The sequence below is a fragment of the Bufo bufo genome, chromosome 3 (genome assembly GCF_905171765.1).
Source record: "Bufo bufo chromosome 3, aBufBuf1.1, whole genome shotgun sequence".
Taxonomy (NCBI): Eukaryota; Metazoa; Chordata; class Amphibia; order Anura; family Bufonidae; genus Bufo; species Bufo bufo.
Genome location: NC_053391.1, coordinates 434,341,661 through 434,366,742, shown reverse-complemented (window position 1 = coordinate 434,366,742; position 25,082 = coordinate 434,341,661). Strand labels below are relative to the sequence as shown.

The 25,082-nt window shown below is 44.6% G+C and overlaps 1 protein-coding gene across 1 annotated transcript in view; it reads right to left on the bottom strand.

Moving 5' to 3' along the window:
- TGFBRAP1 (transforming growth factor beta receptor associated protein 1) overlaps positions 1 to 25,082 on the bottom strand; it is a 44,794-nt gene that overhangs the window by 9,797 nt on the left and 9,915 nt on the right. The window contains exons 2-6 of the mRNA XM_040425014.1: positions 21,284 to 22,016; positions 19,577 to 19,771; positions 7,908 to 8,062; positions 5,233 to 5,315; positions 1,788 to 2,129 (exon numbers count right to left, since the gene is read on the bottom strand). Of these exons, the coding sequence (XP_040280948.1) occupies positions 1,788 to 2,129; positions 5,233 to 5,315; positions 7,908 to 8,062; positions 19,577 to 19,771; positions 21,284 to 21,986 (1,478 nt within the window). The 5' untranslated portion in view covers positions 21,987 to 22,016. The remainder of the gene's footprint in view (positions 1 to 1,787; positions 2,130 to 5,232; positions 5,316 to 7,907; positions 8,063 to 19,576; positions 19,772 to 21,283; positions 22,017 to 25,082) is intronic.

Below are 25,082 nucleotides of genomic sequence, written 5' to 3'. Positions count from 1 at the left end.
AGAGTGCCCACACTGCAACCCAAAACCCACTTATTTATCACAAAGTGCCAACATGGCAATGGAACCTGAATACTACAGTCCCATATAGTATATCTTCCATGTACTTTATCATTTAGCTATAATAACCTGCCTACATTCAGTGCACTGCCTGTGCTGTTCATAGTGCGCCCTGCTCTGAAGAATGGCAGAAAAAGTCTAAGAAATATTGGTACAGACTTTTTCCAGGGTATGGGTGCCCACAGAGAGGGCTCCGAGTGCCGCCTCTGGCACCCATGCCATAGGTTCGCCACCACTGGTCTAGGGCATAAAAGACAGAGCTATAAGTAGAGATGTCCTCATCTCCCATCATCACAGCTGTCAAACAAGACCTGGTTAGATGCAGATCGTTAATCCTGCTGGTTCAAAGCAAAGCAACGACGTCAGGCCGATAGCCGATAATTTATACCGATATTCTGCGCATTTTCATTTTTGAAAAAACAAAAAATTCCTACACAAATCTGCTGAAAATGAACATGTTTATTGTTAACGTTTAGCTTTTTTTTGTAAATCTTTCTTTTTCATTTATACTTAATATTTTGGTGTTTGTGTTTTTATTTTACTAACTTTTAGCCCCCTTAGGGGCTAGAACCCTTGTCCTATTCACCCTGATAGATCTCTATGAGGGTGAATAGGACTTCACACTCTCCCTGCTGCTCTGTGCTTTGTGCACACAGCAGCATGGAGCTGACTATGGCTTCAGTAGCGTCCTGGCTGCCATGGTAACCGATCGGAGCCCCAGGCTTACACTGCTGGAGCTCCGATCAGAAGCTGCCACTGCACCACTAATGAGGAGAGGAGAGGGGACCCTGTGCCCACTGCCACCAATGATTAATACTGGGGGGCTTGGGTGGGGGGGGCGCACTGCACCACCAATGTTTTTAATACTGGGGTGGGGGCACACTGCGCCACCAATGTCTTTAATACTGGGGCTGGGTTGGGGTGGGGCGCACTGCGCCACCAATGAAGATAACTCGCCCATTAATTCATATACAGGAGGCAAGTGCTGGCTGCAAAATCATATAGCCGCACCCGACCTCTATGAGCGGTAGCTGCGATCCGCGGCAGTTAACCCCACTACCGCAGATCGCAGCTACCTGTCATAGAGGTCGGGAGCCGGCTATGTGTTTCTGCAGCCAGCTCCCGCCTCCTGTTGAATGAATGAGTGAGTCAACATCATTGGTGGCGCAGTGGCCACAGCCCCTCCCCTCCTCTTCTCCTCTGATTAGTGGCAGCAGCGGCACAGGGGGTGAGGGAGAGACTGCTTTCTTCTCCCCTGTGCTGCTGAGGGAACACGGAAAGCGCTGACAGCAGCGCAATCCTTGTTCCAGATTCGTTATCGGCAAAATAGATGCCCATAACATTGAAAATCCTGAATATCAGCCGATAATATCGGTAAAACGGATAATCGGTCGATTCCTAGTAAAGAGCCCCATATAAAGGTCAGTAGCTCAATCTGCTGCTTCAATAGGGCCGTATATAGAGTTGCCGTTCAACGAAAGCATGTCTAAAACCTGTGACAGCATGCATTTTTGGAAAGGTGTGATTAGTGGGTTTAAAGGGAAAGGGACACAGGGGTACTGGGGGGACAGGGGAGGGGTAAACTCACTGTGAAGCCACATGGGGGCTGCAGTCTGTTTGTTATAGCTCTTTGTTAGCATCGTAGCAGTACAATGGAAAAACGTTCCTAAATGTAATTTCTGAAGCACAGAATAGTTGAAATCACTAAAGGCCATCTACAGACCACTTACTTTTTGTGCTTCTCCAACCAGGCTGCGCTGTCTGACACCGCACAGGAATTATCGGAGACCAGTAGATCCAAGAGGCTCTCATGATCTGCTTCAGCATAAAGTTTTAGCAAGGCAGTATCTACATCTTCCTGGTACCCATTTGCCACTTCTGTGCTGCGGATTTCACTTAAGTAGGACATGAGAAAACGTTTGCACTTTCCAACTTTTTCCTGGTCGCCTCGTGTCAGCTGATTGAGATCAGCATATTCATGTAGCGGAGGGTGCGCACGGATAAATGAAGAGGAAGATGGAAGGAGGAGGGGGTAGAGAGAGATGAGTTCCCGGATATCGAGATGACTGCTTCTGCAATACAAGGCAAAAATATATCAAGAAGATAACATACATTTCCAATGGCTATGGAAAAGGCTGGGAATGTTTTACATTTTCAGTAACTCAAATCCATAAGTAGTGTCAAAATGGCTCGCGCATGCTTGGAAGATGATCTGCTGGACTCTGCAAGGTTGGCAAAACGTGTCTGCTCAGCAGTGGTGGTCAGTCACTGAATGTTCACCAAACTGAAACACTGTCCTCTATCTGTTGTCAGACGATGGAGATCATCGTCTGCAGAGGGTGGGACATATCAGCTGCCACTTGTTCTCTGCTCATGTAGATGTCCTGGAGTGAGGAGATGGTGAGAATAGTTTGGTTTGCTTTTGTTTTCTTTAAAAACTTTTACCCCATAGTAAACGTTACATTGACTACAATTTAGTTTTCAGATTTGCTGTAAATAACATACCATTCTGACTGGCACTATTAATGGGGGCACTCTGGCATTGCTTATGGAGTGTGGCCAATACCTGAGGGGTAGGACTTAACTATTCTCCTCAAAAATAGTTCTTGGAAACGTGTAATTATGAATTGAAGTGCTCTATAGGACCAGGGGTGGATTGGGAACTCAAAGTGGCCCTGTAAGAAAACGTAGAGGTGGCCCCATGCTATAGGTGGAGTCAAATTTGCTGAAAATGTGACCAAGCCAAGTAGGTGGGGGGTTTTGCGGGGCAATTAGTATTTTTTATTGATATCATGTTGGAATATGACTTTTTGATAATTTTTTATTCAGATGAAGCAACAACAAAAAAACAGTAAATCTGCAGTTAGTTTTTTTCCCATTATCGAGTTCACAATAAGCAATAAATACATTTATATTTTAATAGTACAGGCATTTTGTTGGCAACAATTCTCTTTATTTTTTGTTGTTTATTTTTGTTATTAAAAGGGTTCTCCGGGAATTAACCGGCCATTTTTCATCTTAAGGACCAGGCCATTTTTTGCAAATCTGACATGTGTCACTTTATGTGGTGATAACTTTAAAAAGCTTTTATTTATCCAGGCCATTCTGAGATAGTTTTTTCGTCACATATTGTACTTCATGACAGTGGTAAATTTGAGTCAAAATATTTCATTTGTATTTATAAAAAAAATACCAAATTTACCCAAAAATTTAGAAAAATTTGCAATTTTCAAAATTTAAATTTCTCTGCTTTTAAAACAGATAGTGATACCTCCTAAAATAGTTATTACTTTACATTTACCATGTCTACTTCATGTTTGGATCATTTTGTAAATGACATTTTTCTTTTTTTGGGATGTTAGAAGGCTTAGAAGTTTAGAAGCAAATCTTAACATTTTTAAGAAAATTTCCAAAACCCAATTTTTAAGGACCAGTTCAGCTGTGTGACCCTAGACCCCCCAGGTGTGCTGCCGCTTGCCCCCCCCCCCCCAATAACTCTTGAGCAACACCTAAAGGGTTAACGACGTATGTAAAATCAGTTTTGAATACCTTGAGGGGTGTAGTTTCTTAGATGGGGTCACTTTTAGGGAGTTTCTACTCCAGGGGTGCATCAGGGGGGTTGAAACAGGACACGGTGTAAATAAACCGGTCCATAAAAATCTGCCTTCCAAAAACCAAACGGCGCACCTTTCACTCTACGCCCCGCTGTGTGGCTGTACAGTAGTGTACGGCCACATATTGGGTGTTTCTGTAAACGGCAGAGTCAGGGCAATAAAGATACAGTCTTGTTTGGCTGTTAACCCTTGCTTTGTGACATGCGGCGAGTGCTACGCTGTGGGCTCTTGCTGAATGAAGCTAGGACAGCCACTGATGTTTCTTCATTAGAGACAGATTTCATGCATCCACATTTTGGCAAATCCAACACTGAACCAGTTTCACGAAACTTAGCAAGCAGTTTGTTAACTGTAGCATGGGAGATGGGTGGTCTCGTAGGGTGTCTTGCATTGAAATCTGCTGCAATGACCCGGTTACTGCATTCACCAGACATCAACACAATTTCTGTCCGCTCCTCACGTGTTAACCTCGGCGACATGTCAATGTAAACAAAGAGAAACTTGTAAATAACTCATGAAAGAATAAAGTTACGTTAAAACCAAGCACACTATTGTTTTTCTTGTGAAATTCCCAATAAGTTTGATGTGTCACATGACCCTCTTCCTATTGAAAAAACAAAAGTTGGATTCAAAATGGCCGACTTCAAAATGGCCGCCATGGTCACCACCCATCTAGAAAAGTTTCCCCCCTCACATATACGAATGTGCCTTGATAGCTGAGCCACAGGCTTGACAGCTGTAAATAAGTGGAATTTCTCTAAAAACCTTTACTAGTTTTCCTGTACAATCTGTGTGTGTGTATGTATATATATATATATATATATATATATATATATATACACATATACATACATACACACACACGCGTATATAGACATATATATAATTTATTTTCCTGCATTAGATTTGTGTGATTACTAAATAAATCAGTCTTTTGCTGCTACCACAGGACTTGAACTTATGAGTTTTGCGTGGAAGACAGATGCCTTACCAGTGTACTACAGTGCACACTATGACCAGCTAATGGAACTTTTCTAACTAAAATGTCCTTTTTCCTTTTCCCATAGACAACAGTGTGCTTGGTATCACAACTAGTAAGGCTTCCTTCTCTGAAGCAAAAGGTTGTGAGTTTGAACCCCTCTAGTAACAGCTTAAAAGCAGAAAATATATACAATATATCCCTCATACTAAATAGCTAGTTGACGAGGGCTCTGGACAGGCCGAAACATGTGCTATTTAACATCTGATGTTGTGATAATAAAAGCATATTGAAGAAAGCGAGTGCCAGGATCATCTGCTTTCAAATGCTGACAGACAGAGACAGGTCAGAAATATGGTAGGTCACATGTAGGAAGGGAGATAACAGGCAGGCTGAGGAGCCTGCCTCTGTAGGTTACACATAGCTGTCTTCAGCATTCAGTAGTGTTGCTAAGAATACACTTTACAGGGTGTTTTCTAATAAAAAATAAATTCAAATTCAATAAAAGTATGAAATAACAGCTACACTTTAATTATCTTTGGTACAGACATAAGATTCAGACCAATTAAGGGTATTCTTTACCTGAATAATTCTTTTGCTTCTAAAAACTGAAGCTGAGCAAACTGTATAAACCCAGCCTGTTGCAGGATTCTTCTATACATAACCTATGGAAAAACAAACACTGCTTATTGAGCTTGTAAAACCAAGAAGATTGACGGTATGCTACGTGGGCTGACACGTAACCCTTTCAGAATATCACAATATGTAGCTGTGCACTCACTTATTTTTTTGCTGGCCTTTTAGTAATAACCATAACTGAATGGAATAATTAAAGGAGAAACGCATACAAATGACGCGATTCAGGCTGCCGGCTGAACAGCACACAGGTCCACCAATGCAGATATCAGGTGCTGCCTGAACATAAAGAATCTTTAACCTTAGGATGTATTCAGATGTTGTGGAGGACTGGTAGATAACCACCTAAAAAAATCTGCATCTGAAAACTGCAGCTTTGCCACAGTTCCTTGATGTGGTAATTGACTGGGCAGTTCTTACAGGGGAAACACATGTATTTTACCTTTCACCTGTAAAAATAAGTGCAGTCAAGTACTGCACTGTAAAACCACAGCAAAACAGACACGGTTTTTAACCTCAACTTCTATATATATTCCCTTATTCAAGAAACCTTGGCTTTACCGTGGTCTTGGCAACAATATCAGACATGATGTCACAATGTACAGAAATATGGCCAGTAGGTTATAATGGACTTCTTTATAAAGATCTCTCTCTATAGCCGCTTTCAATTTTACTTTCTTTGGGCAGGTTAAGCTGGCGGTGGTTCCCCTGATTGGCACCTCTTTCTATTGACTGAAGCTGTGAGCCATATCAAGTGTGGCTCTCAGTTCCTAAAGACTTCCGACATCCATTGAAATGAATTGACTCCATACAGTGCTTCATTTTACCTTCACATATGATAAGAGAGTGTTCCTCAAGACAAAAATACTTTATTAGTGAGACAACCAGTGACTGCACCCACCAGCAAGCTCAACACTCATCTTTTTCCATCATTGCATCTCCACCTGATTGTCTGTAGAGCTCTGGGCTTCTTGTATGTGTATTGTATTCACCTCCTTGGATTTCAGCCTCCTATCTACTTCTGATCAGACATCATCCTGAATCTTTGAGGTCCCCCTACTTTCTCTTCCTTCATGCTATGCCATCACCATGATGCCTCAGTACTGCATCACATTGTTAGCTACAGCCAGTACCATCTCAGGTGAGTCATCTTCCCCCTAGACACAGGTATAGAGCCAGGGACGCTGAGCTGTCATCATAACTGTGTGACAGGAGCCTCTCTGATCGTCAGCCATCCCCATGATGAGCCCATGTGGAACACTTCATTTCACTGTAGATGAAGTCCAGTTTGCCAGTATGAGTGACAGTGTCATCGAAGCCTGATTCTTACAGCTGACAGGCAACGTGCCCGGTATGGTCAACCTGACAGTACTGACAGCAGCCGCATCACGGAGACATCAAACTCAGTAAAGGAACACACAGAAAACATTAGTATTAGGAGATTATATTGAAACCTGTATAATCTTAGCCTTCCCAAGAAGTGGTAAAGCTACTTGATAAACCATGGCCAAACGACATGTAACAGGAGGCCGGACTAGTCCGCTGGACTTTTAATTTCACATGGAGTTCTGCACATTAACATAAAAAGCTGAATTTACAAGAATGAGGAAATCTACTGAGCGGACTTCTTCACTGAGATCCCAGCAACGATTACTAAATGTTTTAATGGGAATGAAAACACTACTCAGACCATAAGTAAGGATACAGTGGGTGCTATCCGAAACGCGTAGGTTGTTTTATTGAACCAATTATGCAGTTGTGAAACATGTTTTTAACTTGAAATTAATAAAGCATCACTTTTTATGGAGAAGAGTGTTATGTGCAAGTGGTTTACCCAAAAGCCGGGACGGAGAAGCCGAGCACCGCTCCAATGTGACATCAAGGCACAGGGTTGTGGTGAGCTATAACATTTTTTATATTTTTTGTATTTAACAACATATTGGTAATAATACCCAGATTACTAGAGGGGTTTTCTGGGCTCAGAACATGGACTGCCTATCCTTAAAGGGGTTTCTGGGCTTTTTCTATTGATGACCTATCCTCACAATACCCGGCACCCCCGCCGATCAGTTGTATGAGGAGATGGCGCGCGCAGTGCGCACGTACCGCCTCCTTTATCTCTTCCTGTCCGCTTAAGCTTTGCCATAGACATACAGCAGCAAGCAGGAAGAGAGAAGGGAAACAGCACAAGTCTCCTCATACAGCTGATCAGATCGGCGGGGATCCGACACCAGGCACCCCCACCGATCTAATATTGATGACCTATCCTGACAATAGGTCATCAATAGAAAAAGCCCAGAAAACCTCTTTAAAATAGGCCATCAATATCTTATCGGTGGTGGTCTGATTCTCCCTCCATTGGAAGTGGGGTGCGGTGCTCGTGTGACTACCGCGGCCTCTTCATTGTTTACTTTCTTTTATCTACCTGTTTACTTTGGAGCAACAGTACAAGATGAAGCTACAATACCCCGCCCTGTGCCCCCTTCAGATCGTGGGCTGCCGAAAGTCAGACCCCCACCAATCTGATATTGATGGTCTATCATAATGGAGAAATGCCTAAAATATTGTCAATTTGTGATTCCTTTTATGCAATAAAACCAATGTAACTATATTTTGCATACCTGAAATTTCTCCTTTGGAATATTATGCCGTGCACCTTTGGCAAGTACAAGAGCTTCTTCGACTCTCTGGTTTGATAAAAGGTCTTGTATCTGCTTTTCCAAAGGCAAGGGTATTAAAACATACACCCCGTTACTGGTTGCTACTATTACCCTACCTGGAAAACATAGAAAGAGAGAACTTCAATCAGTCAATAATTCAAATACTGCATATTATTGAAGAAGTCTGAATAAGAGGGCATTAACACAACTGTATGTCTTTTGGGGTCCGCAAAACACGGATGACATCCATGTAACGTCCGTGTTGCCTCCAAGAGGAAGTCTTATCAGGACTATAAGGGGAATTTAGTCAAAACTGGTGTAAAGGAAAACTGATTTAGTTGCCCATAGCAACCAATTAGATTCCAAATTTCATTTTTCAGAGCTTCTTAAGAGAATGAAAGGTGGAATTGCTATGGGCAACTATGCCAGTTTTCCTTTACACTTGTTTTTATAAATGTCCCCCTATGTGTACATGCCCACAACACAGCTATGACATAATACCAATATTTTCAAGGGTTCCTATATGCTGTACTTGTTTAAAATATGACATTAAAAACTTAGGCCATTTGAATGCAGGCAAAATTTTAAAGTGAACCGGTCACGTTTACTATGCTGCTTCGCTGCGGCAGCATAGCATAGCCATAGACCCGCTGAATTCAGAGGGCTGTCACTTCTGGGCTAGAATTCAGTACTTTTACAGTACTGAGATGAGGTAAGAGTCCATTGAGACTCGTGATCTCCCCCTTCCTCGTCTCCTGTAACATGGGCAGCAAGCGGGGAGGGTGAGGTCTCGAGTCTCATCAGACTCATCTCTGTCACGGTGCTGGCGGGCGCTGCGAGGTTCGCCTTGTCAATACTATAAAAGAGTACTTAATACTAGCTCAGAAGTGACAGTCCACTGAATTCAGTGGGTTTCTCACTATACTATGCTGCCCTCAGTAAGGCAACATAATAGAGGTGACAGGTTCCCTTTAATATTTACAAGTTATGTCCACACAGGGAGCAAAAATCTGGAGCAAATACACAGGATCAGTGGATCAGGTCTCAGATTTTGATTCATCTATGGATTTCATCCTTTGTAATGGCAGCGGTGAAATTCAGGCTGAAATCTAACTTTCCTCAGCAGAATACAGCACGGTGCAGATTTGAAAATGTTTCTATAGTACTTGGGCAGAAAACTGTGTGAGGAGAAAGAGTGCACCAGAAATACCAGTCCTACAGCTTACTGCTCTCACAAAAAGAGAGGGGATGTCCGGGACCACAGCAGTCCACTATTGTTTATGGGATTACTCTAATGGAGCTCTAAATGGGTGAAAAAATTGGACGGTTGGAAGGTAATCTCCATCTGCATTCATGGTTCACATTCTTCCTGTCAATTACTGGGTAAGTATGTGGCGTAGGAAAGTGAGACTATTGCAGATAGCCTGATTTTCTTTCAATATGATATGTAATCCAACAATGTAAGTTAAAATGGTTTCTTACTGATGACCAATCCTCTGGATAGGTCATCAGTATCTGATTGGTGGTGGACCAATGCCGATCAGCTGCTTGAGAAGGCACCAGCACCCCTGTGAGCGCCGCGGCCCTCTCTGAGCTCACCAAGCACAGCGCCGTACATTGTATAGCAGCTGTGCTTGATATCACAGCCCAGTCCCATTCACTTCTAAGGGGCTGAGCTGCGCTTAGGCCATATGACCGATGAACGCGACGTCACATGGCCTAGGAAAAGCTGGAGAAGGCCATGGTGCTACTACAGCTGATCGGCAGGCGTCACGGGTGTCAGACTCTCACTGGTCAGATACTGATGACCTATCCAGAGTATAGGTCATCAGTAAAAAAAAAAACACTTGGAAAACCCCTGTAATTTGTGAGGGAAGTGTCATATCGGCCTAGGAAGAATCATTGCAGTCCACGCGGCAATGCATGTAAAGTAGCACCAGGTACAGCAGTGGCTGAAGTCTTATATCTCATGTCCAGAATTTGCCTGCCTCATGTCCACATTGGAGGTCAGAAAGCTACATACAAACCACTGACATTGGGACAGGTGACAGTGACTTTGTTCCTGGCGTTCTGCAGTAAAGAGCAAGCACCAGTATGTCAAATGCATAGAGGGCAGGTAACAGGGAAGATTTTATAGTCAATATACCCACTGTCTAATTCAAGTGGCTGTACAGAAAGAAAGATTACAGGAGATTTCAAATAATTAACTAAAGCTATTACATGCAAAATATGTATATTCTCCATCAAACTGCAGCGGGTGAAATAGTGGGAAAAGCCACAAAATAAAGAGTGGGCTTCTTTAGTACATAAGGATCTTTTACATTTGTACTTAAAAATTATTGTTGGTTCATCTCAACAAACCCTGCAGGCAGCTCTCATACGCTTTATGTGATGAACTATTAGAACTATACAAGGTTGCCGTTGCCCAGAACAGACAAATTCTCGCCTGTTACACAAGAGGAAGGAAGCAACAGCACATACTACTGACCGAGTGAAACAAGATGACGGAAGAAGACTATTCCTGTTTTAGTAGGGAAAATAAAAAGCATCAAGAGCCCTGTCCTCCCACGCTCCAAAGACATACTGATAGGAAACCTAGATTGTGAGCTCCACTGGGGAGCAGTGATAATGTCTGTACAGCACTGCAGAATATGTCACCGCTATATAAGTGAGTAAAATAATAATAAAAAAAGCACAAATTAAAAGAAACTCCTCAGGGTGCTGCCACACATTCAGGGTTTTTTTATGCAGTTTTTGAAGTCAAAACCAGGAGTGGATTTAAAAAAGGTGAAGTTGTGAAGAAGTATTTGTCCTCTTCACCTGACGCTGAGATTGACAGGGCCAGACATCTAGCCCAGCCCTGTCAATCTTCTGCCTTGTCTCTGCTCAGTGTAGAGGCGTAAGCAAGCAAGCACTGATTCGGCTGCGGGTACAGAGACTGCTCAGGTGCCACTACCCAAAAGTGCTTGCAGGACTGAATGAGTGCTTCTAAGCTGGCACCGCTACACTAAGCAGCGACAAGGCGGAAGATTGACAGAAGATTGTCAAGCCCATGGGGACAGGTGAAGAACTGCTGCTAATAAGATGAATTGATTCTCTCATTTCTAATCCACAGCTGATGGTGGCTTCAAAAAACCTGAACGTGTGGCCATACAATTAGGGCTCATGCACACGACCGTTGCCCGGCCGTGGCCGTATTGCGTGCCGCATACAGGGGGTGTGCAATACACAGGCATCAGCCGTGTGCACCCCGCACCACGGATCGCGGATCCAATCACTTTACTGGGACCAAAATCACGGAGATGCGGAACAGAACCCCACGGAAGCACTACAGAGTACTTCCGTGGTGTTTCTGGCCGTGCCGCCGCACCGCAAAAAAGTTGTGCATGCACTACTTTTTTGTGGTGCGGGCTGTCGGATGCGGATCCCATTCAAGTGAATGGGTCTGATATCCGCATGCGGCTGACCCACGGTCGTGCCCGTGCATTGCGGACCCCAAGTGTTATGGAGATGTCAGATGAATAGGCAACTCCCACGTCTCCCCGCCTGTAAAGTCACAACGCTCCCTCCGTGTGACTTTACAGGCGGTGAGACGTGGGTTTCTGTGGGGACACTTCCCCAACCAGTCCAGATACAGACCACTGTTTTCTCTGGAGACCATCATAGGAGTTGCCGGTTCATCTGACATCTCCATTACACTTCTTTTTTTAAATCAAGATAGTTTTTAATGAAAGAGTAAAACACAGTGTACAACATATGCACATAGTGTATAATTCAACATACAATGGCATGTATAATAAAATAAATTTGTGCCCTTTTTTAAATATAAATACAATGTTGTTGCGTCAGCTTATTATTTCCAAGGAGTACACATTAATCACAATGTATCCAGGGCGTACACACATCATAATAAAACCCGATCGTTAAACCAAACTCCCCCCCACCTCCCAACACCCTCAAGCATTTCAAACCTGTGAGACGACCGAGCCCTACAAAAGCAGTATCTCTTCGGTGTTGCAGCACTGTCCATTGCGAAACACTAGTGCGCAGCCATAATGCCCAGCGTTCCCACTATACCAAGCCAACCTACCGCAGTCACAGTCCCCCAGTCCCAGAAATTTGGTCTCTTATGCATTCCGCAGCGAGGGTCCCTGGCACAAGACCCGGAGCACTTAACCATCCCTGCCAAATAGATAGAAACTTATTGGGACACTTCCTTTTCAAGTATATTCCCCTTTCATATCTTAGGATGGTGTTCATTCTATTAAGGTATTCCTGAGAGGTGGGCGGGTCATGATTGGTCCAGTGTTTAGCTATTACTATTCGGGCCTGGAACAGCATTCTCTGCATACATATACACTCACCTAAAGAATTATTAGGAACACCTGTTCTATTTCTCATTAATGCAATTATCTAGTCAACCAATCACATGGCAGTTGCTTCAATGCATTTAGGGGGGGTTGTCCTGGTCAAGACAATCTCCTGAACTCCAAACGGAATGTCAGAATGGGAAAGAAAGGTGATTTAAGCAATTTTGAGCGTGGCATGGTTGTTGGTGCCAGACGGGCCGGTCTGAGTATTTCACAATCTGCTCAGTTACTGGGATTTTCACGCACAACCATTTTTAGGGTTTACAAAGAATGGTGTGAAAAGGGAAAAACATCCAGTATGCAGCAGTCCTTTGGGTAAAAATGCCTTGTGGATGCTAGATGTCAGAGGAGAATGGGCTGACTGATTCAAGCTGATAGAAGAGCAACATTAACTGAAATAACCACTCGTTACAACCGAGGTATGCAGCAAAGCATTTGTGAAGCCACAACACACACAACCTTGAGGCGGATGGGCTACAACAGCAGAAGACCCCACCGGGTACCACTCATCTCCACTACAAATAGGAAAAAGAGGCTACAATTTGCACGAGCCCACCAAAATTGGACTGTTGAAGACTGGAAAAATGTTGCCTGGTCTGATTAGTCTCGATTTCTGTTGAGACATTCAAATGGTAGAGTCCGAATTTGGCGTAAACAGAATGAGAACATGTATCCATCCTCTGATGGCTACTTCCAGCAGGATAATGCACCATGTCACAGAGCTCGAATCATTTCAAATTGGTTTCTTGAACATGACAATGAGTTCACTGTACTAAAATGGCCCCCACAGTCACCAGATCTCAACCCAATAGAGCATCTTTGGGATGTGGTGGAACGGGAGTTTCGTGCCCTGGATGTGCATCCCTCAAATCTCCATCAACTGCAAGATGCTATCCTATCAATATGGGCCAACATTTCTAAAGAATGCTATCAGCACCTTGTGGAATTAATGCCACGTAGAATTAAGACAGTTCTGAAGGCAAAAGGGGGTCCAACACCGTATTAGTATGGTGTTCCTAATAATTCTTTAGGTGAGTGTAGATAAGTTAGTATCCCCCTCATCCACTTCTAGCAGTCCCAGAAGACAAAACTTAGGGTCTCCACGAACATCCACTTAGGTAACTTCTCCCATTACACTTCTGAGCGTTGACTCTCTACTTACATATCCCCTGATGAGTCCCCAAATGGAATGAAAACATGTCATGTCGGGACATGAGAGAGGGATATTTTTAGGGAATAGGCCCCTTAAAGGGACAGGTTCCTGACGGGGTCGCCCCTATCGGGGCGGGTGCTCTGTATTACTGCTAGGTAGGGACTAATAGCCCTCATCCCAACCAATTTCAGGGTTTACATGGTAGGGTTATTTAGGATTATGTCCCCAGAAGATATACCTCAGTGATACAGACCCTGCTGTTTTCTATGTGTCTCGTCTTGACAGTGAAGGACAAACACTGGGCAGACAAAAATCGGTATATGTACTTCAGGATCTGGTAAGACCATTCCATTATAAACCTGTAAATGTCTTGACCACGTACTCAAAATAATGTTTTTATAGTTTATCGTTTTTCACCGCATGATTTGAGCACCATTTGTGTTTATTTGAATTTTAAGGACTTCAAGTAAAAGCCGGAATTAGTACTTACCGGTAATTCATTTTCCATGAGATCACCACGACGGCCATACAAGGAGATTGACCCCTGACCTCTGTAGGGGCAGGAAGCAGAGAAAGGTTTAAATGTTCCCCTCCCACCACCAAACACCAGTGCTTCCAAAATATCAGAGTAAAGGGTGGTGGCTACACACGTGAAAAAATAAATAAACAGGAGAAGATATTTCATCATATCAACCCCCGGGTAACAATAGGGAGGGAAATACGGGCCGTCGTGGTGATCTCATGGAAAATGAATTACCGGTAAGTACTAATTCCGGCTTTCCATATCATCACCACGACGGCCATACAAGGAGGTATATCAAATATGAATCTATGGGCGGGACACAGACTGAAGAACCCCATTGTCCGAAGGCCATGTCAGTCTTTTTAAAAAGATCCAACCTATAATGTTTGGCAAAAGTATGGATACTGGACCAAGTGGCTGCCCTACAGATCTCCTCTAGGGAGACACCCGCTCTTTCTGCCTGAGAAGAAGACATTGCCCTGGTAGAGTGGGCTTTGATATCGCCAGGGCAAGAAAGATTCTGTAGGGAATAACAGGAGGTGATGGTAGCTTTGATCTATCTAGCAATGGAGGACTTGGAAACTTTCTGACCCTTGTTTCTTCCTCCAAACTGAACAAAGAGGCAATCTGACTTCCTAAAGTCTTTAGTGGTCTCTAAATAATCCAGTACTGCCCGTCTGACATCAAGCGAATGAAGGGTAGATTCCCAATCGTTAGATGGGTTATTAAACAAGGAAGGGAGGGTGATCTCCTGGTCCTTATGAAATTTCGAGACCACCTTTGGTAGAAAACACGGGTCTAGTTTTAGGACTATCCTGTCATCCAGGACCTGTAGGTAAGGCTCTCTAATTGAAAGGGCCTGTAGTTTACTTATTCTCCTGGCTGAGGTGATGGCAACCAGGAATGGTTCAAATGGAGGATGCGATAGCCCCCTAAGGACGATATCTAGATCCCAGGAAGGTACATGAGACTTTAGGGTCGGACGTAGTCTTGTTGTTGCCTTCATGAAGCGTTTTATCCACCTATGGCCTGCCAGCTCGGTGTCGTAAAAGCAACTAAGGGCTGATACTTGTACCCTGAGTGTGGATGGTCTTAATCCCATCTCGAAACCTCTTTGTAGGAAATCCAGAATCATCTGGATGTTTGGGGATGAGGTATTCGGTGAAGGCAAACCTGACCATGAGCAGAAACGCTTCCAGATCTTTAGGTAAATTGAAAAGGTCACCTTCTTTTTGGAAGCCTTTAGAGTTGAAATTACCGCCTCTGATAGACCCTGACGCTTTAGGATCTGGGTCTCAGGATCCAGGCTGCTAAGTTGAGGAAGTCCGGGTCCGGGTGTAGGATCGGACCCTGATGAAGGATGTCTCGTCTTTTTGGTAGAATCCAAGGACCTTCGCTGGCAAGGTTCCACAGGATTGGGAACCAGTTCCTCTTTGGCCAGTAGGGTGTCACCAGAATGACTGAAGTACCGTCCTGTATGATCTTCTGTACCACCCTCGGTATTAATGGAAGAGGAGGGAAAGCGTAATGGAGACCTCGGTTCCAACTGAGAGGGAAAGCGTCCAGGAAACTCGGGCTGTCTCTGGGATGTAGGGAACAGAAAACTGGTAATTTTGAGTTTGCTCGAGTGGCAAAGAGATCTATTGTAGGTCTCCCCCACCTGTCCACTATCATCAGGAAGACCTCCTCGTTTAAGGACCATTCCGAGTGATCTATTCTTGCCCGGCTTAGGTAGTCTGCTTCCACATTTAGGGACCCCTTCAGGTGGACTGCGGATACTGACCGGACGTTCGCTTCGGCCCAGGCGAATATTCTTGCCGACAATTCCAGCAGGCTGCACGAACCTGTGCTTCCCTGATGGTTTAAATACCTGATCACTGTCGTGTTGTCTGACAGGACTCTTACATGATGGCCCTGAAGATGAACTTTTGCTTGTCTTAGAGTCTTCCAGACTGCCCTTAGTTCTCGAAGGTTTGATGACTGGAGGCTGACAGATCTGGGCCAGACTCCCTGGTAATAAACTTCTCCGACCTTTGCTCCCCAACCGTACTGGCTTGCATCTGTGGTGATCTGGGCATAGGGGTTTCTTGACCACTGCACCCCCTTGGAGATCTTTAGCCTGTCCTTCCACCAAAGAAGGGAGGTCTTTATCCTCTGAGGGATGATCACCCTTTGGTCTAAAGAAGATTCTCTTCTGTCCCAAACCCTGAGTATCCACATCTGTAGGGTTCGAAAATGGATCTGACACCACTGAACGGATGGTATGCAGGATGTAAGGATCCCCAGTAGACTCATTGAGTCCCTGATGGAACAGAGATTCTTTGAGTTGAAGATGGAGATCTTCCTTTGGATGTCCCGTATCTTGCTCTGAGGTAAGCAGGTTATCTGTTTCTGAGAATCCAGAATAACCCCCAGAAACTGGATCTTCGTTGTCGGATCTAACTGAGATTTTTTTATGTTGATCAACCAGCCCAGGCTTTCTAGAGTTTGACGGAAGAAACCTAGATCTCTCAGCAGGAGAGGAGTGGAACTGTTTGAAATCAGAAAATCATCCAAGTACGGAAAGACTGTCAGACCTTTTTTTCTTAGATAAGCCACTACCTCGATCATTAGCTTTGTAAAAACTCGAGGGGCTGATGATATGCCGAAGGGGAGAGAGGTGAATTGGTAATGAAGGATTCTGCCGTGATGGTCTCTGACCGCGAACCTTAAGAACCGTTGAGAGCTGGGATGTATTGGTACATGATAATAGGCGTCGGTCAGATCGACCGAGCACATTACTGAATTGCTTTGGAGCAAAGGGACTATAGATCTTAGGGTCTCCATCCTGAATTTTTGATAAGTAATGTATCTGTTCAGGCGCTTTAAGTTTATAATTGTGCGGTAGGATCCCTCCTTCTTCTTCACTAGGAAGAGGTTGGAATAGAAACCCCCTCCCTGTTCGGATAGAGGTACTTTCACCACTACCCCATTTGCGAGTAATTCCCGGATGCCCACGTAAATTGGATGATTGAAGTCTGGGACCGCAACCTTGGTGACCAAAAACCTCTTTGGGGGAAGGTCCGAGAATTGTATTCTGTAACCCGACCCTACAATCCTCAGAGCCCAGGAGTTTGAGGATATTTCCTCCCAGCGGGGAAAAAACATCCTCAATCTCCCCCCCACCCGGATGTCACTGGTTTCCATTTCCTTTCTGGGGAGCAGAAGCGGGAGCCCTACCTCTCCCCCCTTTGGGGTAACTGAAACGGCCCGACTTGCCCTTCCCCGTGTATTGACTACCTTGGTTGGAAGGGGCACGAAAGGGATACTTCCTTTTATAGACCTTCTCCTCCGGAAAACCCTTCTTTTTATCGGAGGCCCTCTCTAGGATTTTCTCTAGTTCAGGTCCGAAAACGTATTCTCCAGAGAAAGGGATGCCACATAATCTGGATTTAGATACTTTGTCCCCCGACCAGCACTTCACCCACAAGGCACGGCGAGCTGCATTGGACAGACCCGCATCTTTTGCTGAAAAACGCACTGACTCCGCGGAAGCGTCTGCCAAAAAAGCTGTAGCGGATTTTAACAGGGGAATGGCGCTCATGATTTCATTTGTAGAGGAATCGTCGGAGGCCCTATTCTCTAACTCAGAGAGCCAGATGAACATAGATCTGGCCACGGAAGTGGCTGCTATGTTTGACTTAAGCGTGAGCATGGCCGCTTCCCAGGATCTCCTCAGCAGGCCGTCAGCCTTTCTATCCAGTGGATCTCTGAGTTGAGAAGCATCCTCAAATGGTAGGCTGGTTTTCTTATTGACCCTAGCTACCTGGGCGTCAATCTTAGGGATGGTATTAAATGTCCTAGCTTCTTCCTGATCAAAGAGAAGCCGGTTTTGGAAGGATCTGGCGACGCCTAGCCGTTTCTCCGGATCTGCCCATTCATCCAAAATCATCCCCTTGATGTTCTCGTTAATAGGGAAGACTCTGGATTTCTTTACCCTGAGACCTCCAAACATCTCATCTTGTACTGACGGCGTAGAGGGAACCTCCTCTACTCCCATAGTAGCTCTGACGGCTTTTAACAGCTCGGGCATATCCTCAGAGGAAAAATAAAATTTCCTTCTGTTTTCTGAAAAATCCCGTTCAGAGAGCTTATCTTCATCCTCCATATGTTTAGAGGAGGAAGCTGAACCCCCATAAACCTCAGAGTCGGATGAGACATCATCGTCCGATTTGTGGCGTTTAGCGGGGGGCTCCGAAACCACAGGCTTCACTGTTTGAAGAGAGGAAAAAGCCGCAAAAGAGGATTTAATTTCTTCCTGCATCATGGACTTAATCTCGTCCATGAGGGACGGTTGTTCCTCCCGGACAATCTTAGTAATGCAGACCCTGCACAGTTTCTTAGGGTAATCATCAGGAAGTCGTTTGAGGCATGAGATACACTTCAATGACTTCTTGGGTTTTCTCAGAGGTTCATTTGCAGTCTGGAAAACCAAGAGAGAAAACCCCATTAAAATGTGCCCCGGTGAGAGAGGAAGAAAAACTCTCCCCTATGGGGAACTTATGGACGGTAGAGTAGAGGTCTCGGTGTGTTCAGAAGCAGACATCCTGTAGTACAGCCGAAATCAGGTAGGTACTCACCACAACACGCTGCCGGCAGGAGAATCCATTTGAATCTTCCCGCCCTCTGAAGCCGGCCCCCTCCGTCCGCGTCACTTCCGGAAACGTCCGGCTACCCGGAAGTGACGAATTTGTATAGCGCCGCACGGCGCTGGGAGCACAAGCCGGCATGGTTTCGATGAACCAGCGGGCATCTCCGTGCTCCCGGGAGCAGGCCCCAGATCAACCGGAGGCGAGTCTCTCCCTACACCCCCCTGTCCGGCGTTAGTACGAGACCGCGGGCAGACAGGGGGGGCCCGCAAAAGCAGGTACGCGACTCCATACCACTTCTGCCTTCATCTCCACGGCGGCTGCCCGCGGAGACCTTTCTCCGCCCCTGTCCTCTGTAGGGACAGGAAACACTGGTGTTTGGTGGTGGGAGGGGAACATTTAAACCTTTCTCTGCTTCCTGCCCCTACAGAGGTCAGGGGTCAATCTCCTTGTATGGCCGTCGTGGTGATGATATGGAAAGTTATGTTTTAGTATGTAATGCCTAGGTCTTTCTTGAGGATTTAAACCTGTACCAGAAATCTGTACTCATGACAACACTTCCTGCTCTGGGTTCTGCTGCTCTAAGGGGCATTATTTGGACCCTAATTGCCATCCTCATATTGAATAGTATCAGTCATGTTTGTGAACTGAGGCAAATGGTGATTTGGATCCAAACAATGTGGCTGGGACAACACTGAACAGGCAAAACAGAAATTGCAGGCATAGAGGGCAAGGCTGCCAATGTGTTGGATTACTGGATATTAGAAAGTATAGTACACCTATGTACGCATAGTCAGGGACTTCATCATGATTTCAGGAGTCACCTCTGAAGATGCACAGGTCCCGTAGGACCGGTAAAGTAGATTCCTTTTACTTCAGCATGGGACTTTTTGGGGTTGTGTGTCATGATTGGACATACTGTAATACAATATCATAATGTAAAACACGTCCATTACCTTCGAAGTCCTGCAGAATGATACCTTCCTTGAGCGGCAGGCTTTGCTTCTGCTGCTGATCCAGCATGCTGTGCACTGTGACAAACTCTTCATCCAAAGCCAACACATAGGGAAAAGATACTGCTGCGCCAATCACATTTTCTGACCAATGAACGGGTGCACGCTGAGAGATTCCTGCTACTGTGGCAAACATCCCTAAAAGAGCAGAAACAACATATCAGAAAGTGTATCCCCTGACAAAAATAGACTCAGGAGTGCGGATCTCATCTATATGTTTATAGCCATAGTAAAATCCCCCTAATCCCTGATGCTATATGTGATATAGGTACTTTATTATTGCAAGTTTTAAGGCTCATGCATTTTTTGGGAGTCGGATGCACACACATTCACTTCAATGGGGCTGCCAATAGCCTCCCTAGCATCGTGGGTGGTATTTCAGGTCGTATTAATTATCCACTTTTTTTTTTCTTTCTTTTTTAGCACTGGCACTTGCACTTTATCTCTGTATATGGGGCGTCATGTCATGTAGTTTCAATAATTTCTTTATGGTATATATGGAATATTTATTATGTACTCTCATTGCAGATTAATTACGTGTAAATAGCATTTTGGTATTTGCTATTTCAGGAGCTTTACGGTCGTTTTTTTTTTTTTTTTTTTGTGGGGATCCACCCTTTCCTATATTATCAAGTATTGTGCTATGGGTGGAAGTACTCTCATATGTACTTTTTAAAGCCTCCAGTTTTTTTTGCCTTTTTTTTTATTTTTCTTGTCCAATATAAATTTTATCCTATGGTGTGCATCGTCTTTGGCATATACCCTTATTATCGTGTTGGTGATCATGGTTACTGATACATATGCAAATTAACCTGAGATAAGTCCTGTCCCTGACTCATCTCAGGTTAATTTGCATATGTATCAAATCCTTTTTATTACACAATAAAAGCACACAGAGCTATGGAGACTGGGTATTGCGGATGTGCTAGCGGCCATCTAGCAACCCATGTCCTCAGCTCTATACACAAAATCCCGGGGACAGGTTCCCTTTAAGAAGTTGTCCATCCTAGGAGCTGACCAACTCAATCCTTGTAACCTGTGCCCAATCAAAAAACAAACAAAAAAAAACCACTCAACTGTTGCAGTTCTGCCATGCCTGTGCTATGGTCCTGTTCCCTGTCCTTCAGGTAAACCGGAAAATGTTTGGTCTTGTGACTGCTGAGGCCTATCATTGGCCTCAGCTGTTTTACATGTCCTTGAAAGGCACATCACTAGCGTATCCCCAGAAGTGACGTACCATTCTAGCACATGTGAAATGGGAAATTAAAAAGAAAAAAAAAAAATTACCAAAAAAAATAAATAAATAATTGAGATAGCAGTGGGAGTATTTGCCCTGTGAAGACTAACCGCTGATCTACAGGTGAAGGCATAATCGTATATTACATCAGGTAGTGCATTATATTAAAAACATAAAAAAACTGACTAATGAAAACCTAAACCTCACCTCAGAAACTGCAGATAGGGGAATCCAAAGGAATGTAACGCTCTTACCTGGAAAGTAGGGCATGCCCACTATTACTTCTACTCATTATAACAAGTATCACAAATGTAAGATATAAATGAGAGAGGTCTGCATTATACACAATAATAATGCTGGTTCTGATAACATAATGAATGGCTAAAAGAAGACATTCTGGTTTTCTTCATTACCTAAACCTCCGGGTCCAGCCAGAAGAAACTCCTGTCTGCTGATCCTCTTTATGATCGGCCTCTTCTGCTCACTAGGATAGGGGAAAAGGTCCTGGCAATGTCCAGTATTATAGTTCAGGGTAACATAGCGGCTGCTGAGGGCCAGGCACAGAAAATGTCCATCTGCTGCTAGTGCACAGGGCTGCTCTGGTGTGGTGACTTCCCGCACTAGCTGTACCCGCTCCTGACCCACACTGAAGATCTGTACAGTGCGTTTCTTAGAAGAGATCAGACAAACCTCCACACTGAAGGGGTCGCCACTCACCGGATTCTCATTGAGGGTGAAGCTGAGCACCCCCCGGATCTTAGTTCCTGCAACTGGCTCAAGAGAGTCACTGCTCAGCAAAGTAATGGTGTTGTCACACAGCACTAGTAACCGCCCCAGGGCCGAGGCCGCTCTCAGTTCACATACTGGCTTCTTTAAACCCAACTGTCTAGAATGTTGTCGGGTGGTTGTGAAGCTACTGTGATCAGACGGCTGAACCAAGGCGAGGCCAGTCACCTGTGTGTTGTTTTCTTCTACTAGCAGGAGATGGTGAATGCAGCCGTCATTAGTGCCAACATACAGGTCATGTCCACAGCACTCCAAACACTCAATCTGTATCCCTGGGGGAAGATGCTCCTTCTCGGAAGCGCACACCAGTCGGAACGCTTGAACACTCATGGCAAAATAGAGAGGGAGCCCCAGGGCGTCCTGCAAAGTTAAAGAGACAATGAGAAAAGTCTCGGCAGACAGAACGCACCTCATAATGTCATGTACTACTTCTGAAGACAGCAAAATCTTTAACATCTTTAAATAGAAATGTGACATGAAAATCACGAATCATTCTAAAAGATCTAGTTTACTATCCTGACAGATGTATACCGTAAATACACTCATCGACAAAAAAATAACTCGCCACAAAGGAGTTGATGGACTCGAATAAAACTTTCTATGTGTGACTGTAATGATGATATAGGTAGGTGATTACAATATTAGAGAGAAAGGGTACGTTTATCGGGGAAAACTGTACAATTGATAGAAGGGTCTACTGCCCTGCTGGACCACCTCTAGTCTGGATACAAGAAGAGATATGGTTGGGCATGGAGGCATACAGGTTCAGTATGTTGGCAGCTGGGTCTGTAGATCCTGTACACTCATAGGCTACAGAAGCTGGTGTCCCAGTTGGTCCCAAAAATACTCGATTGGTGATGAATCTGGTGACTGAGCAGGCCAAGTGTTGCAATTGGGTGGAGACGTTCCTGGCACATATCGCTGAGCTGATAATGTCCCTCATATCAATACTTGGGGTGACTGACTGTCGGATGCAATGGCTCCCCAGATCATCACACCAGTTTAAATCTAAGATTGAGGCTTCATTCACACTTGCAGATTCTGGTTAGTATTTTGCATCAGTTTTGGCAAGCCAAAACCAGGAATGGATCCAAAGCACGGAATAGGTGCAACTATTTCCATTAATGAGACCCTGTCACCATGAAAATGAATTTACAGCAGGTTATAGAGCGGGAGGAGCTGAGCAGACCTATAGTTTTATGGGAGAGGACTCAGTAAAACACATACTCTGCTCTCTCAGCACAGATGACATGTAGACAGTCTTATCAGTGATTGACAGTCTTCCCCGTGTAAGTGGGTATACGGACCCCCCATTGTACTCCAAAGCTCAGAATAAGTAGAGGTTTAAATTTAAGGGGTTATCCCATGATTAATGTAAAAACATGGAAATCAGACATTATATAGGACATGACAACCTCTTTGTAACAAAGCTAGAACCAGCCCTGTACCTCACATGGATCCAGAGATCTCCCCATTCATTGCTCTGCTAGATTTATAACAAGCTGACAGCTCTAGGGGAGGGTCTTTTCTGCTGCAGCTAAGGGGGCGTGTCCATGCTCTCCCTATCACAGCTCAGGCGGCAGTTGAAGGATAACACTGAGCATGTGCGGCCATCTCAGTGAGCAGGTCAAAGAAATAAGAAAAAATGAAAACTGCAGGTGGCGCTATACAGATACATTTTATTGAATAGCTCACTGGCTATACTAAATGTTTAATTACATGTAATTACAAAAGTATTCAGATCCAGGTGCTGGTTTGAAAACTGTAGAACATGTATCATGGGACAACCCCTTTAAAAAAATGCGATTTATACTAATTAATTTCCCATAGGACTATATACACGGAACAAAAATATAAACGCAACGCTTTCGGTTCTGCTCCCATTTTGCATGCGCTGAACTCAAAGATCTGAAACATTTTCTACATACACAAAATACCCATTACTCTCAAATATTATTCACAAATCTGTCTAAATCTGTGTTAGTCAGCACTTCTCCTTTGCCGAGATAATCCATCCCACCTCACAGGTGTGGCATATCAAGGTGCTGATTGAGCATCCCTGTTTTAGACGGAAGAAAAAGTCCTGAATGCATAACGATGTGAACTACCTCTTATTCACACAGTTAGGCCTCATTCACACGTCAGTGTTCGGTCAGTCATTTCCATCAGTGATTTTGAGCCAAAACAAGGTGTGGGTCAAAACACAGAACAGGTGCAGATCCTTCCCTTATACCTTATGTCTGTGGAGGCTCCAATCCTGGTTTTGTCTCACAATCACTGATGTAAATCACTGACCACAACACTGATGTGTGAATAAAGCCTTAGGTTTGCAATAACAGAGAAAACACAATCATTAAAGTCTATGGGTCTGTGAAAACCACTGACACAACATGGATGGTCATGGTACCCGTGTTTGGTCCATGGTTTTCAAAGTTCGTTGCTAGAAGATGCTCTGGACACTAATTTTAGCATAGTAGGGTCCGTGAAACACAGATGACTCACGGACTGAAAATCACAGAACCACAGATCAAACACGGATGGTTTGTGGACAGTGTCATGCATGGAACACAGATCATGCTGTTATGGACATACCACGGACATGTGAAAAAGGGATAACACTTTTCATTTGCTGGTAGCACCTGCCCCGTTTACATGGGTTGATATGCTGCCAATAAAATATCTGATCTCCCAGCAAATGTGCGATTGGCGGCAATGATCGGGTGAATGAATGTTCAAGCTGGGCCACTGATCCCTTGTCACGACCGCTATCCCAGCAGCAGTCGTGTCGCACCAGACGGAGGGGAAGGGGGACCCTTACCTACGGATGGGAAATAGAATGGCCACCCCTGACTAACCCTAAGCTGGCACCTGTCTGCCCTGATACCCTAGACGGGGTGTGAACCCGTGCGGCGAGCAGGATGCCTAAACCCTCAGTCGCCCTAACAAGACTGGACTGGGGAAAGGCCGATGGGAGCGCTAGTCACCATCACTCACGTCTAGGAAAACAACAGGGGAAGACAGCAACAAACAAACAACAGCAGAGATAGACTTATCCAGTCACGAGCAGAGAAGGCGATCCCAAACACGACAGTCCACGCCGGACAAGAGCTCCACAGCAACACCATCAAACGATCTCCTTCCAAGGTCAGAGTAGCACTGGAACACTGGAAGTAAGGACTATATCTGGCAATGACTGCAAGTGAAAGTGAAACTAATATAGTAGCTGGGAGTGGCAGACAGGACTCACCTGAGAAGGATGCCTACAAACTCCCAGTCAGGACAAAAAGGTTCACAAGGCAAAACCCAGATGACATACCCTGAACCACGGAGCAAACTCACAAGCTATCGCGAGTAGCAAGTCGCTGCGACCTTCTCCTCCCAGACCTGTCTGGATCAGTCACAGTCGTGACAGTACCCCCCTTTCTA